This window comes from Agelaius phoeniceus, chromosome 26 (assembly GCF_051311805.1).
Source record: "Agelaius phoeniceus isolate bAgePho1 chromosome 26, bAgePho1.hap1, whole genome shotgun sequence".
NCBI classification, from domain to species: domain Eukaryota; kingdom Metazoa; phylum Chordata; class Aves; order Passeriformes; family Icteridae; genus Agelaius; species Agelaius phoeniceus.
Window position 1 is genome coordinate 2,424,393 of NC_135290.1, and position 14,367 is coordinate 2,438,759.

At 51.4% G+C, this 14,367-nt stretch overlaps 1 protein-coding gene across 5 annotated transcripts in view; it reads left to right on the forward strand.

Moving 5' to 3' along the window:
• Nucleotides 1-14,367, forward strand: part of ZNF385C (zinc finger protein 385C) — a 69,117-nt gene that overhangs the window by 20,191 nt on the left and 34,559 nt on the right. For 4 of the 5 annotated variants that reach the window (XM_054649412.2, XM_077190920.1, XM_077190918.1 and 1 more), the window contains exon 2: nt 4,139-4,387. The exons of the other annotated variant lie outside the window; for it this stretch is intronic. In XM_054649412.2, the coding sequence (XP_054505387.2) occupies nt 4,139-4,387 (249 nt within the window). The remainder of the gene's footprint in view (nt 1-4,138; nt 4,388-14,367) is intronic. 5 annotated transcript variants of the gene reach the window in all.

Here is a 14,367-nt window from a genome sequence, read left to right on the forward strand (position 1 = left end):
AAGGAGCGTCGGGGTGTGGGATGGTGGGGACTGATGGAGATGAGAGATCTCTGCAGCCAGGTCAGGAATTTGGGGTTTATTGCAAAGGGCCAAGTGCAGGGCCCTGCTGGGAGCTGCCAGGCACAGCTCAGAGCAGGGCTGAGAGAAGAGAGGGGTAGTGAGGATGAGAGGGTGAGAGAGTAAGAGGGTAAAGAGCATAAGAGAGCGAGGTTCCCGTTCCAATTCTATAAATCTTCTTCTGTGTTGAATATTCTATTTCTCACTAACCAATCTAGTACAATATACAAATCCTATAGCATTTCCACACAGCCTATAAGAATCATTACATTACCACACTGTGTTACATTTTAAACCCTACAAACTCCTCTTTGGGCCCCTTCTGCCAAGCTGGCAGGGTCTGCTCTGACCCTTGGGCCTGTCTGCAAGCAGAGGGTGTTGTTCCATCAAAAGGGGATCACCTTCAATCTAGCCACACCATTGTTTTCCAGTTGTTCAGTAACTGAGGGATCTCAAAGCTTGCTTTCATTTCAATCTCGCTTACAGTTTCCATATTGTGAAAATCTTTTGCCAGGCAATCCTATTCATACAAGGCTTTCCTGTTTCACCTTCCCCAGCACTGCAGGAAGGCTCAGGCTGGGGCTGGCACCCGCTGGGGAGAGGGGGGCTCACCGGCTGTGGTGTGAATGGCAGCGTCCCCGCCTTCGGTCCCCGCTGTCCCCGGTGGCGGCTCCGGGACCGGGCGCGGAGCGGCGGCGCCACCGCGGGGCTGCGGCCGGGGCTGCAGAGAACCGAGTTCAGAGCTTTCAACTCTTCTTTAAGGCTTTGAAGGCCTCGGGTTTAGGTAATCCTAAGTTTCTTAGGTGATGGAAACGCCAGTCGCTTGTTTTTAAAATTTTAAAAGTTTAATAGTAATAAAATGGTTATGAAAATAGTAATGCAATTAGAGTAATAATGATTTGGACAAATTGAATTAGGACAATATGAGACAATAAAGACAAAGAGTTATGGACGTCTGGGTACCTTTTCTGGGCAGCATGAGCCCGAAAAAGGACCCACGTTAACAGAGGATTAACCCTTAAAAACAACAGCCTGTTGCATATTCATACACCTCATACATGATGCATAAATTGCATTCAAACACAGGATTCTGTCTGGTCATCAGCAACTTCTTCCTTCTAATCCTAACAGTGCCTTTGAGGCAGGAAGACATTCATTTCTTCTGATAAGAGGGCAATAAATTCTCTTTCTCTGAAAGATTCAGGTGTCCTGTGGCTGCTATCTGGTGCGAGTGCCTCATTCCTTTCTTAAAAAATCCCACTAACATAGTTCTTATTTTAACTACAAAAGTTACCTTTTAATTACAAGACTACATTTATTATTAAAATCTTAATACAGCACTACTAATCGATACATCAAAACCCATATGGTAAATATCTGCCTAGAGCCATATAATATGCACTTTTCACAGTCAGGATTATAGGGGAGATAGGAAGGAGGGTGATGGACATGGTGGTTGAGGTGGCAGTCAGTTAGGATGCTGGCTGGTTTATTAGTGTGTCACTGTTTGATGTGCTTTGTGGTGCGTGTGGGGAGTGTAATTGTTGTGCAGGTAAAAGAACAGGAAAGGAGGGAGAAAAGCAGGGAAAGGAGGGAGAAAAGTGTGGCTGCTGGGGCTGTGTCTTGCTTAGTCAGTTCTTGAATGAGAAGTCATTTGGGCAGGAATCCTGTGAAGGGAAGGAGCCCTGCAAGAGAGAGCAGGGTCAGTGTCGGGGTCTCTGCTGCTCACAGTGACCCCAGGATGTGTTAGAAAGTCTCTTTTCCCAGCCTGGCGCTTGAAGAAGCAGTCAGGGCTCTTTATTTCTCGGTCTCAAGGTTGTTTATTTTATTTTATCTATAAAAAATTTTCTCCTGCCCTGCCGAGGTCAGCTCAGCAAGACAGTCCAGGCACTCTGCCTGCCCTGGGGCAGTGTTATGTCTTTATACTAAAAACTACATGTACAATGTTCACAATTACTTCCCAATACCTATCACCTATGTTAGACAGTGAGCTTCTACTCTAAACCAATCCAAAAGTGCCAACATCACAGCAGAAGATGGAGGCCAAGAAGAAGAAGAAGGAGAAAGGCTGGACACACCCAGTTCCCTCCATCTTGCTTCCTGAACCTCCATACCAAAAACCCTAAAATCTACTTTTCCACCCCATGATAACTTCACTATTATTCTACCTAAACTGTTGTGGCTTGCTGATCTTCATACAAAGTTGGTAATTTGCTCCATGGGTCATAATGAAAACCACAGGGGCATCTTGGGCACTGTGCCAGGGTCTCTGAGCCCCCTGGCAGGGGTCTTGGCTGCTCAGGACAGCCAGAGGGATGTCCTGGGTCCTGACAGGTTAGGAGTAGTATTGTGTTTAGTGATGGGATTTTGGTCCATGCAGGTATTAGGGTCGATAGCTTTAGGACTTTGATTGTATTTAGGGTGAGGAAAACGGTTGCAGTTATTATAGTGTATAGGTAGAAGCTGAGGAGGGTAAGTTTAGGGCTGTAGATAATAATGACTGAGAGCCTGAGAACCAAGCCCTGGCAGCCTGTGGGATGCTGAGTGTTGGAGCCAGTACCACCAGCAGGGTTTGCACAGCCTGAGCCGGAGCCCCCGGTGCGGTCGCTGCTGCCCCAAGTCCCGCACGGGCTCCATGCAGCCCTGCCCAGGCCACAGGGCCATCCTGCAGGGCACCCTTGGGTGCTGCCAGGGCACCCCCAGGCTCCCCAGCCCCTGCCCTGGCCCCTTGCAGTGCCTCGGGGGTTTGTCAGCCCCAGCTGCCAGCTCGGGGCCGTAACTGGATCCCAGGGCTCGGGTGACCTTCGCGCCTCCCAGGCCCTGCTGGGTGTCCCAGCCATGCCCAGCCCGGGCTCCCTGCAAGGCAAAGGCTGCTGGAGGCTGTCCCCAGCTGACCCCAGGCTCTCCATGAGCTGCTCTTCTCTGTGGTGTGGCTGTGTGGGTCTGGGGCTCTCTCGGGGTCTCTGCTGCTCAGAGTGAACCCCAGATGTGTTAGAAAGTCTCTTTCCCCAGCCCGGCAGTCAAAGAAGGAGTCAGAACTCTTCTGTTCTCATTCTCAAGGTTGTTCATTGTTTCTCATCTATAAAATTTTTTCTCCTGTCCAGCTGAGGTCCTCTCAGCAAGACAGTCAGAGGCACTCTGCCCATCTTTTATCTTTTTATACTAAAAACTACGTGTACATTATCTACCATAACTTCCCAATACCTATCACCTATGTTAGACAGTGAGCTTCTACTCTAAACCAATCCAAAAGTGCCAACATCACAGCAGAAGATGGAGGCCAAGAATAAGGAGAAAGGCTGGACACTGCTGCCAGTATGAACCAGTTGCCTCCAGCTAGATCAACCCAGTCAGTCCCAGTATGATGCCATTTGCTCCCAGTTGCTCCCAGTCTCCCCAGTATGGGGGATGATGTGCAGGGTGCGTTCCCAGCTACTCTCAGACACCCCCAGTGTCAATCCAGTCCCTCCCAGTATGATGCCAGTCATACCCAGTATATCCCAGTTACCCTCAGTCATTCCCAGTTCCTCCAGTTTGCTTGCAGCATGATCCCAGTTTCTCTCAGTTGCTCCCAGTAGCCCAAAGTGTGATCCCAGTTGTTCCCTTTCAACACCAGTATGAGCCCAGTAAGCTCCAGTATGATCCTTGTCACATGCCAGCACTCCCAGGATGGTCCCAGTGTAATCCCAGTTACTTCCAGTCTCTCCCAGGATGGTCCCAGTGGAATCCCAGTTACTTCCAGTCTCTCCCAGGATGGTCCCAGTGGAATCCCAGTTACTTCCAGTCTCTCCCAGGATGGTCCCAGTTGCCTCCAGCATGGTTCCAGTTACTCTCTGGATCAACCCAGGCAGTCCCAGTATGATGCCATGTGCTCCCAGTTGCTCCCAGTCCCCCCAGTATGAGGGGTGATGTGCATGGTGTGTTCCCAGCCATTCTCAGACACTCCCAGTCCCTCCCAGTATGATCCAGAGACGATCCCAGTGTGCTCCCAGTAGGAACCACTCGTGCCCCACACGGTGCCAGCTGCTGGCAGCCGCTCCGTCCCTCTGTCCTCACAGTGGGTCTGTCCTTCCTCCCGCAGGCATGAAGCGCCCCCTGAGCCCATCCCACAGCCCCGAGGGCGCGGTGCAGCTGGTGGAGGAGCCCAGCTGCCCCCCCAGCCAGCCCGAGCAGCGCATGAAGAGGGAGAAGAAGCAGCAGTCGTTCACTCTTTGCGAGGTCTGCAACATCCAGCTCAACTCAGCTGCCCAGGCGCAGATCCACTACAACGGCAAGTCCCACCAGAAGCGCCTCAAGCAGCTAAACAAGGGGAAGATGCCAGCAGCCCAAGGTAGGAGCCCACCCAGCAGGTCAAGGTGGCCCAAAGGCTGCCCTTGCTCTGCCACAGCTGCTCTGTTGGGCTCAGGGAAAGTTTGGAGGTGCTTGGTTTTGGTCCTCGGCTCTCGGGGCCTTTCTGGGTCGCTGCGACCCCGAGATTGTTAGAAGTCTCTTTTCCCAGCCTGAGCGCTTGAAGAAGGAGTCAGAATTCTTCAGTTCTCGGTCTCAAGGTTGTTTATTGCGTCTTATCTATGATAAAATTTTCTCCTGCCCTGCCGAGGTCCATCCTGCAGGACAGTTCCAGGCACTCTGCCTGCCCCCGGGGCAGTGTTATCTTTTTATACTAAAAACTACATGTACAATATTTACAATTACTTTCCAATACCTATCACCTGTGTTAGACAGTGAGCTTCTACTCTAAACCAATCTGTGAGTGCCAATCTCACAGCAGAAGATGGAGGCCAAGAAACAGAAGGAAAAAGGCTGGACACACCCAGTTCTCTCCATCTTGCCTCCTGAACCCCCATACCAAAACCCCTAAAATCTACTTTTCCATCCCATGATAACTTCACTATTATTCTACCTAAACTGTTGTGGCTTGCTGCTCTTCATATAAGGTTGGTAATTTGTTCCACGGGTCATAATGAAAACCACAGGGGCATCTTGGGCTCTGTGCCAGGGTCTCTGAGCCCCCTGGCAGATGTCCTGGGTTCCCACACTTGGCATCTGTCACTTGCTGCAAGCGCAGGGCTTTCAGTCCTCAGGTGGTTTAGGGGCCAAGAGGCCAAGCTGCCCAGCAGAGGGACGGACACACGTGGGTCTGTCCATGTGCTTGGTGCTGCTCTGTGTGTGTGGGTGTCTCCCTGAGCTCTGTAGATGGTTTGTGCAGTGGGGACATGCGTGCCCAAGGCTGTCAGTTGTTGGGATGCTGCTCTGAAGGTGCCAACCTGACCCTCCAGGCTCCTGCTGTGCACTTCTCCTGTACCTGCGCTGAGTTTGATCCCAAATGCTGCTCAGATCTTGGTGCTGAGGCCCCTCACCTGTTGGCTGTGCAGGGATGCTGCCACGTGCAGGTGCTGTGCTGCTGGGCAGGACAATGTGCAAGGGCAAGGACTCACTTGCCCTCTGTGCCATCTGCCAGCACTCACCTGGCTGGGCCCAGCTGGCTGCTGCAGATTTTATGCACAAAAGCAGGGAAATGTGCCCAGAAATGTCACCCTGTCACCATGGCTGACCTGCTCTGCCTGAGCCTTTGGCTGTGAGGGTTTTGTCGTTAGCAGCAAACCAAGGGAATTGCACAGAAATCACAGAATGCCTTGGGATGGAAGGGACCTAAAAGATTACATGGTTCCCTGCTCCTGCTCTGACTAGAGACTGGGCAGGCTGGAGCCATGAATTCCTAGCATGGCAATAGTCATGTGTGTGCCAAATCCTGCCCTGGCTGGTGCTGGTTTTGTTTGGGATATGCAAAGGAGCAGGTCTCTCCATCAGCATTACTGACAGATGGAAATATTGCCAGCTATTTTAATGGGGATGGGCCTCATAAATTCCAGCCTGCAGCTTCCAGCTTCTCCCCTCAGTCTGCTTGTGGCCTGATGGGAGGCTGTCCAGGGATGCATTTCCTACTGAGCCAAAGAATCCTGGGGCATGCCAGTCTGCTCTTTGTGCTTCTGCACCGTCCCTGACCCTGCCAGTGTGGGGCTCCACGCTGTTGGTCCCACAATCTCTGCTCTGCCAGGCATGGCACAGCCATTCCTGAGTGTGCAGGGCTCTGATCTGCTTGTGTGGAGAAATTGCAGGCAGCAGCTGCTCCCCGTGCCTCCCCGTCCCTCCCGTTCCTGCCGGAGCTGACCTTTCCCTGCACTTTTGGTTAAAAATGTCACTTCCAGCGTTGTCACTGCGAGCCTTTCCCAGCCTCCTGAGGTGGCTGGGAGCTGACTGATGTGACTCCTGTGTCCCCCCTGCACTGGTTTTGCCACTTCTCTTGAGGACAAGTGCAGGACAAGCTCCTGGTTGGGCTGGCAGGGCCATGGGGTGCTGGAGATGCCCTGCCCTGCCTCATCACACTCCTCTAGGAGCCCTTCCCTGGCCAGACCTGCACCTTTGGGTGCTGAGAAAATGCATCTGCCTGCAGTTCTGGCAGCTGTGACCCCTTCTTGGGCAGCTGGGCTCAGCCTGGCACAGCCCACAGACAGGAATGGGTCCCCAGTGGCGTGTCAGCACTGGGGGAGGCTTGGATTAAATGAAGTAATTGAGTTCAACAAAGATGGGCTGTTCCTCTGGGCTGGAATCTCTGCCTCATGCTGGCACCTACAGCCACATCCAAGGCAGCTTCCAGCCACCACTGAGTCTCCCTGCTGCCCTCTGGCTCCTGGGATCTGCTCTTCCTGCCCAGGCTGTGAAGCTGCAGAGGAGCAGCACTGGCAAAGATGCCAATCAGTGTCATTGCAATTCCTTAGCTCTGTGGCAGAAAGCCCCCAACTTAAAAACAAATTATTGCTTGTTAGGCTTTTCGCTTTGCAAGACAAACCCCAGATCCTTGCTGTCCCGTGTGGAATCATGGTGAGGTGGTGATTGGATACGGGGTGGTCACAGATGAAAGACGTTTTCGTGCCGCAGATGCCAGTTCTAATCCAACTGGGTCACGAGTGATTTAATTACTGCCTGTGATTGCCCAGGGAGCCCAAGTGATCTCAGTTTGCTCTCAGAGTCCTCAGGAACCAAACCACAGCCTGGTGCTGAATGAGCAGGAGGAGCTGAGCCACCCCAAAATGGGCTGCAAAAGGGCCATGGGCAGGGGGCTGCTGCTTCCCCTCACCCTGGATCATCTCTGGGGCTCCCATCAGCACAGGCTGAGCTGGAGCATTTCAAAATTTACACCCTGATCCATTGCTGCCATCCTGGATCATCTCTGGGGCTCCCATCAGCACAGGCTGAGCTGGAGCATTTCAAAATTTACACCCTGATCCATTGCTGCCATCCTGGATCATCTCTGGGGCTCCCATCAGCACAGGCTGAGCTGGAGCATTTCAAAATTTACACCCTGATCCATTGCTCTCCCCCTCATCCTGGATCATCTCTGGGGCTCCCATCACAGCACAGGCTGAGCTGGAGCATTTCAAAGCTCACACCCTGATCCATTGCTCTCCCCAAAGGTCCTTTCCAGTGTCTCAGAGAAGTCATGGGATGTACAGAACAGCTCGTGCTGCTACCAGAGTGCTGTCTCTGGGCTCTGCCAGCCCCCATCTCCCTCAAAGGCAGTGGGAGCACTCTCCTTTGGAGCACCAGCCTCTGGATTCCCTGGCAAATCTGAGCTGACAGCAGCAGCTCATACCCCTTTGGCCAGGGTCTGTGGGAAGGACACTCTGTTCAGGCATCTCCTCTGCCCAGGAGGCTTCACACAAACCCCAACTCAAACCATTTTTCTTGGCTTTGGAGGCTGCTGAGCTGCTCCCCCAACCCAAATGCCAAGGCAGGGCTGAAGCACCTGGAGGCAGCTGTGCCCTGGGGCTGGTTTGTGTCCCAAGCTCTTCCTCCTCTCCAAAATCCATGGAATTCTGTGCCCTGACCCTCTCCCTGCTGTCACCCTGCCTCACACTGGGGCTGCCTGGTGCTGTCCCCCCCTCAGCCCTGGAACAGCAGCTCCTTGCAAAGGGAGAGGTCCTGGTTTTCCCAATTATGCACTGAAATGTCTGTCCGTGCGTGTCTGGGAGCAGGGAGGTTTGAGATGAGCAGGGAAATCGCTGTGACAGCTTCAGCATCACTGAGCAGGGCCCCTGGCAGGGGACATGGGGACCCCAGGGGACTCAGGGGGGCTGGCAGCTGCTGGCAGTGGGATTATCTTGGCTTCCACAGGGGGTCCCAGCTCCCTGATTTTGGCAGCTGGCAGGGATCCCACTGCCCTGGAGTGGCTCCTGCAGAGCTGGGTGGCCGTGCCTGGGGCCCTGAGGCTGACCAAGGAGCCCATGGTTGTGCCCTTGGCCGGGCTGGGAGAGCCCAGCTGGGAGAGAAACAGCTCCTGCAAACCAGCCAGAGCAGCAGCTGGGGTGGAGAGCAGCAGAGGGAGGGGGCTGCTGGCTCTGGCCATGGCTCTGGTGGGGTGTGAGCCCACTCCACGCTGCTGCTCCGTGATCCTGGGCCATGCTCCTTCTCCATTCCCTGCTCTGTGTGCTCTGGCACCTCATCCCCAGCTGCTTTCCCTCCTCCTGCCCGCTCTGCTCTCTGCTGTGGCAGCCTTTCAGCTGTTCATTACCCAGCAAACAGTGCCAGGCCCTTTCAGCCATGTTCAGCTGGGCTTTGTCTGCAATAATCCCGAGGTATTGATTTAAATTGTTTGCAAACACGTGGGATTAGGGTCTAATTGGGACTAATCGGGCTGCAGCAGTCGTGGCACTGCTGGCTTGGGGCTGGGACATTCTCACATCTGCCCCTGATGGAGCTCCCAGCCTTGGTGCTGCCAGGATCTGCTCCAGCAATGCCAGAGGAAATGTTCTTTTTTTGCTTCCTCCTGCAGGAATTTGCTGCTTTCCTTCTTTTGGGACTTTTTTTTTACAAATTTGGCAGGGACAGGCTGGCATGGGAGCCACTTCAGTGTCCATCACCAGGTCCGCTGGCAGCACAGCACAAACAGCACAAAGGGGATCCATAAATCCCCTTTATGGATCGGCCATTGGGAAGTTTGGGACCATCCCAAATTTCCCAATGGCTGATCCATAAAGGGGATTTAACATTTGGCTGGGACAAGCCCTGCATCAGTGCCAGGTGCTGATCAATACCTCGTGCCCAAGCAGCACCAGGGCTCAGATTTGAAGCTTCTGTGAATTTATGAAGGACAAACATAAGGAATCCTCCTGCTCCATTGGCCTCGGCTGCTCCCTTCAGCTTTGAGCAAAGATGAGCAAAAATAGCTTTTCACATCAGATTTGAATAACCTGGAATCTCAGTGGGAGAAATAGAATGGGTTTTTTTTTCATGTCTTAAAGATGCTGGCTGGGATCAGGAATAATTTGAAGAAGCTCAGTTGGGTAATTGTACATTTTCCTTCCATGATAATTGTACATTTTCCTTCCCTCTGCTCACTCCCAGGCTTCTCCCTTCCCGCTGGGGCACAGGGATGGGGTGCAGGGATGTCCCTTGGGGCTCCTGGGACAGAGCTGGGAAGGCTGAGAAGGGGAGGGATTTACCCCTGCCACTGGGGACTGGCAGAAAAGCCCTGTTTCACTAAATGCTCTTTTTTTTAACCAAAAAAATCCCTCAGTTTCTGTGGGAGAAGGGACCTGTGGGTGCCATGTGAGAGGCTGCACATGAGCCCAGACCCTGCACATGAATCCGGAGCAAACTGCTCCCTTTCCAAATCCTCAGAAAATACCCCATTAGCTTGCTGTCCCTCTGAAAAGCCCAGCTATTCAGCTTTCTGTGGATTAATAACTGTGGCATAATTAATCTCTGATTTTATTGAGTCAGTTACTTCAAATAGGAAAGGAATTGATTAGTGGTCAGCTTTGGCTGGAAGGTTTTTGTGGTGTGCAGCCTTCCCCACCAGGACTCTGACCTCTGCCTCTGCACCCCAGTTCTGGTCAGAAATTCAGGGATATTTTTCCTTGACACACTCATTCTAAAAAGTTCCTTTAAATTTAAACTCTTACAGAGAAGCTGCAGGGATTTTCTTGTGCTCCTGGGGCATCAAGGAGGTGGGAGCCTCCCATGGCAGGGGTTTGGGTGCTCAGGTGGATGCTCCAGCTTAAGAAATATAGAGAAATACAGAGACTAAGCCAAAATATATCAAGGTCAGATAATATAAATCAAATATTATCCTTCTGTGGGCTGGTGGGGGCTGCCTGAGCCATGAAGGAGGTGGGAGCCTCCCATGGCAGGGGCTTGGGTGCTCAGGTGGATGCTCCTGCTTTAGAAATATAGAGAAATATAGAGAAATATAGAGAAATATAGAGACAAATCCAAAATATATCAAGGTTAGATAATATAAATCAAATATCATCTTTCTGTGGGCTGGTGGGGGCTGCCTGGGCCATGGGGGTGTCAGGCTGCCACTGATGTGGTGCTGGCAGAGGCTGTGCTGTGCTGCTGGCAGTGGAGATTTTTCTCCAAAAATATCAGTAGGAAGTTGCCTGGTGTTATTTTTAAGCCCTGCAGTTGTGAGCCATTCCTCTTTAATGGTGGATTTTGCTGTCACTTTCTTGCAGTGGGTTTGCTGTCAAGTTGCCTCAGTGTGTGTTTCACAGCCACTCAGCTCAGGGCTGCCACACGCGTGACGCTCATTAGAAGTGGATTAAGAACAACAAGGAGCACAAATATTTCACAATTTCCCATGTAGCATCAGCTCAGCAGATTTGGAAGAGGAAACCTGGCATTCCTTTTAAGCAGGGGGAAAAAAAAATGGTCAAAGCAGCAGCTAAATTGTGAGTGTGTCCCAACTTGTACCTGCTGGTCCCCGTCCTGAGAGAGCTCCGAGCCTGAAGGGGCCTTTTCCAGAGCTCCATCAGCAGCTCTGAGCAGGGGTGAGGTCCCCAGGATAGGGTGATGTCCCTTGGAAGGGTGTCTGGTGCTGGGGATGCTCTTGTGGCCACCCCAGGCATCGAATCCAAAGTGTGGTGGCAAGGTGGAACCCTCTGCCCCGTCCCTTCCAGGAGGGCCCTCCTCAATGAGATGGGAAATCTTACACTCTCTCTCTCTGAAACTATTTCAGAATTAATCCAAACTGTCTTAAAGGTGCAAAACTTATTATTCAGCACATAAACAGAACAAGACGATGGGGGATAAAAGCATCATATAGTCAAATATAAAACTATATTTATCATATAGTCAAATATAAAAGCATTGAATAGACATTGAAAATATCGATATTCAATATAGATAGATTTCAATATAGATATTGAAAATATCTATATGATATTCATCATATAGTCAAATATAAAAGCATTGAATAGACATTGAAAATATCGATATTCAATATAGATAGATTTCAATATAGATATTGAAAATATCTATATGATATCCATCATATAGTCAAATATAAAAGCATTGAATAGACATTGAAAATATCGATATTCAATATAGATAGATTTCAATATAGATATTGAAAATATCTATATGATATTCATCATATAGTCAAATATAAAAGCATCGTATAGAGATTGAAAATATCGATATTCAATATAGATAGATTTCAATATAGATATTGATAATATCTATATGATATTCATCATATAGTCAAATATAAAAGCATTGTATGGAGATTGAAAATATCTATATGATATTCATCATATAGTCAAATATAAAAGCATCGTATAGAGATTGAAAATATCGATATTCAATATAGATAGATTTCAATATAGATATTGAAAATATCTATATGATATTCATCATATAGTCAAACATAAAAGCATCAAATAGACATTGCTACCAGGGTAGTTCAAAACCACATTGAAAGCATTAGGTGGGGGATCTTTCAAAAGCTGGGAGCAGCATCTGGCAAAAGCCACCTGGTTAGTGAACACCCGAGGCTCTGCTGACCCAGTGGGCCCTGCCCAATCTGAGCCTTTGCACAGAGTAGATGGAGACACAGTCCCAGTGGTACAGTCGGATCGTGAGCCCTCTCCACCTGGTCACCCCTAAGAAGAACACTTTCCACTGGGGCCCTGAGCACCAACAAGCCTTCGACCACAGCATCCCAAAAAAACCCTCACTTCCTCTCAAACCACGACAAGCATGAGCATCCCGCTGCTGCATCCCGCAGCTGCATCCCGCAGCTCCCGCTCCCTCGCGGCTGTCACAGGGGATTAGAGGCGCTGCATGGAGCGGGTCGTGCCCGGGCTGTGCGTGCGAGAGCTCCGCGCCCGCCCCGTGCTCCGGCGGGGCCCCAAAGAGCCCCGGCACCGAGCGGGGGGGACCGCGGAGGGCTGAAGTGGCTTCTCAGCGATGGAAACGCGGCTCATCCCCCTCCGGCATCCAGCCTGGGGCTCCTCTCCGTGCCCGCTGTGTCTGTGTGTGTGTGTGTGCCCGCCCGGGGGCACGGGAGGAGCGTTTGGAACCGGGAGAATGGGGAGGGGAGGGCAGGAGGAGGGAGGGGGTTGTGGGTAGTGCAGAGCTGTCACTGTGATTTAGGGTCGGCTGCTTAAACTGTTTTATGTTGCCAGACAGTAAGTCGTAAGCAATATAAAATTCTCTCTGAAGAGATGATCTCCCCTCGTCATGCTTCTGCCTCAGAGTGAGCTCTCCTCTCCATAACCCTGCGGTGCCAGTGCAGAGGGAGAAAATGGGATTCTGGCTTTTGTGGCTGTGTCCACAGCCTGGGAATTTGGGAGGTCCAGGGGGCTCCAGGGCCCTGCTCTCTGGGGCTGGTGATGCTGGGAGCAGAGTGGTGCAGAGCTCTGGGTGAGGGATTGGTGCTGGTAGCTGTGTGTCCTTCCAGCACAAGGGCTGTGGCCTTTCCCTGCAGCCTCCCTGGGCTGCCCCAGCTCTGCTTTTGGAGCATGTGAGTTGGATCTGTTGGAGCTGTTGGATCTGTTGAATCTGTTGGATCTGTTGGAGTTATCAGAGCTGTTGGAGCTGGGCTGCCTCTGCCTGCACGCACTGCCTGCTCACCTCAGATTCAGTTCCCTTCCTTTTTCATGCCCCTGAGTTATCACTGCTTGTGGACAGCTTGCCCACAACACTGCTCCAGCTCACCTTTGGTATTTTCTGCAGCCACAGATTTACAAGGAGCAGTTTTATTTATCTGGCTCTTGCTGTGCTAGCCTGAGTGTCTCGGTGTGGTCTGAGCTGTGGCACTGAAGTGTTTGCCCAGATGAGCTCCCTGGGCATCCCCAGCTCCTGAGGGGCCAAAGCTGAGCAGGAACCTGATGGGCAAGACCAGAGACAGCATCACTACTGGCTTATTAGGCATCCAGAAGATTCTGGGTAGTTGGCAGCCCAGGAAATCTGCATTGGGCTGGGGGGGAACCAAAGTGTGGTGGTGGCAAGGTGGAACCCTCTGCCCTGTCCCTTCCAGGAGGGCCCTCCACAATTAGATGGAAAATCTTACACACTCTCTCTCTCTCTGAAACTATTTCCAGGTGTAATTTCCACCCCTTTTCTTGATAATTAAATATTTCTAGGTCATCCAGTTTCTCCACCCTGTTCACAGACGTGTCCTGGATGCCTTTGTAATTAGCCATCTCCCTGGGAAGGATGATGAAGGTGGGAGGCATCATTCCACCACCAAAGCCCTGCCCACCTTGGCTCATCCTTGGGGGTCAGAGCTGGGGGTCTGTGTCCCCCAGGCTCGCCAGACCCCTCCACTGACACAAAGCTCCCAGGTTTGCTCTACATAAAAGCAGAAATCTGTAGGAATGATTCATTAAAGAAATGGGGATTAATAAGAATTATCTGGGTGGGCAGTGTGAACTCAGCAGTTTGGCAAGTCTCTGTTTACCAGGGGGGTCATGGGGGACTGTGAGCCACAAACCTCCCTCTCTTTGTGTGGGAAGCCCCTCGGGGGAGGAGGATTCAGCCCTTAAAAAATGTTACTTTAATCCTGAGCAAACTCAGGAGCAGGAAAGGTCAGTGCCTGCCTTCCTGGGCCGGCAGGGATGAACCGCCGGCGGCTGCTTCAGCCCGAGCCTTCTGCTTCTGAGGGGGCTCGGGTTACAGAGCAGGAGAAAACTGATACACATCCTCCAGGTGGATCAGTCCTGATCCTATCTGGCGTCTTTCACCCCCAAATTATACCCTAAACCCTTGGCGAACAAAGTCAGTCAGAAAGGCTCTGGAAGGCTCAGCAGAATGGGGCAGGGAGCAGTTCTGGCTGGGTTTTTATCCCTGTCTCCCTCCTCCTTTATTCATGTGTTCATTGCCCAGTTCTGGTCTCTTTTTGCTGTCTCTGGAGTCTAAGGCTGGGAAGAGCCAGTCCTGAATGTCCTCAGCAGACTTGGGCAGGGAGCAGTTTTAGCTGGGCTTTTATCCCTGTCTCCCTCCTCCTTTATTCATGTGTTCATT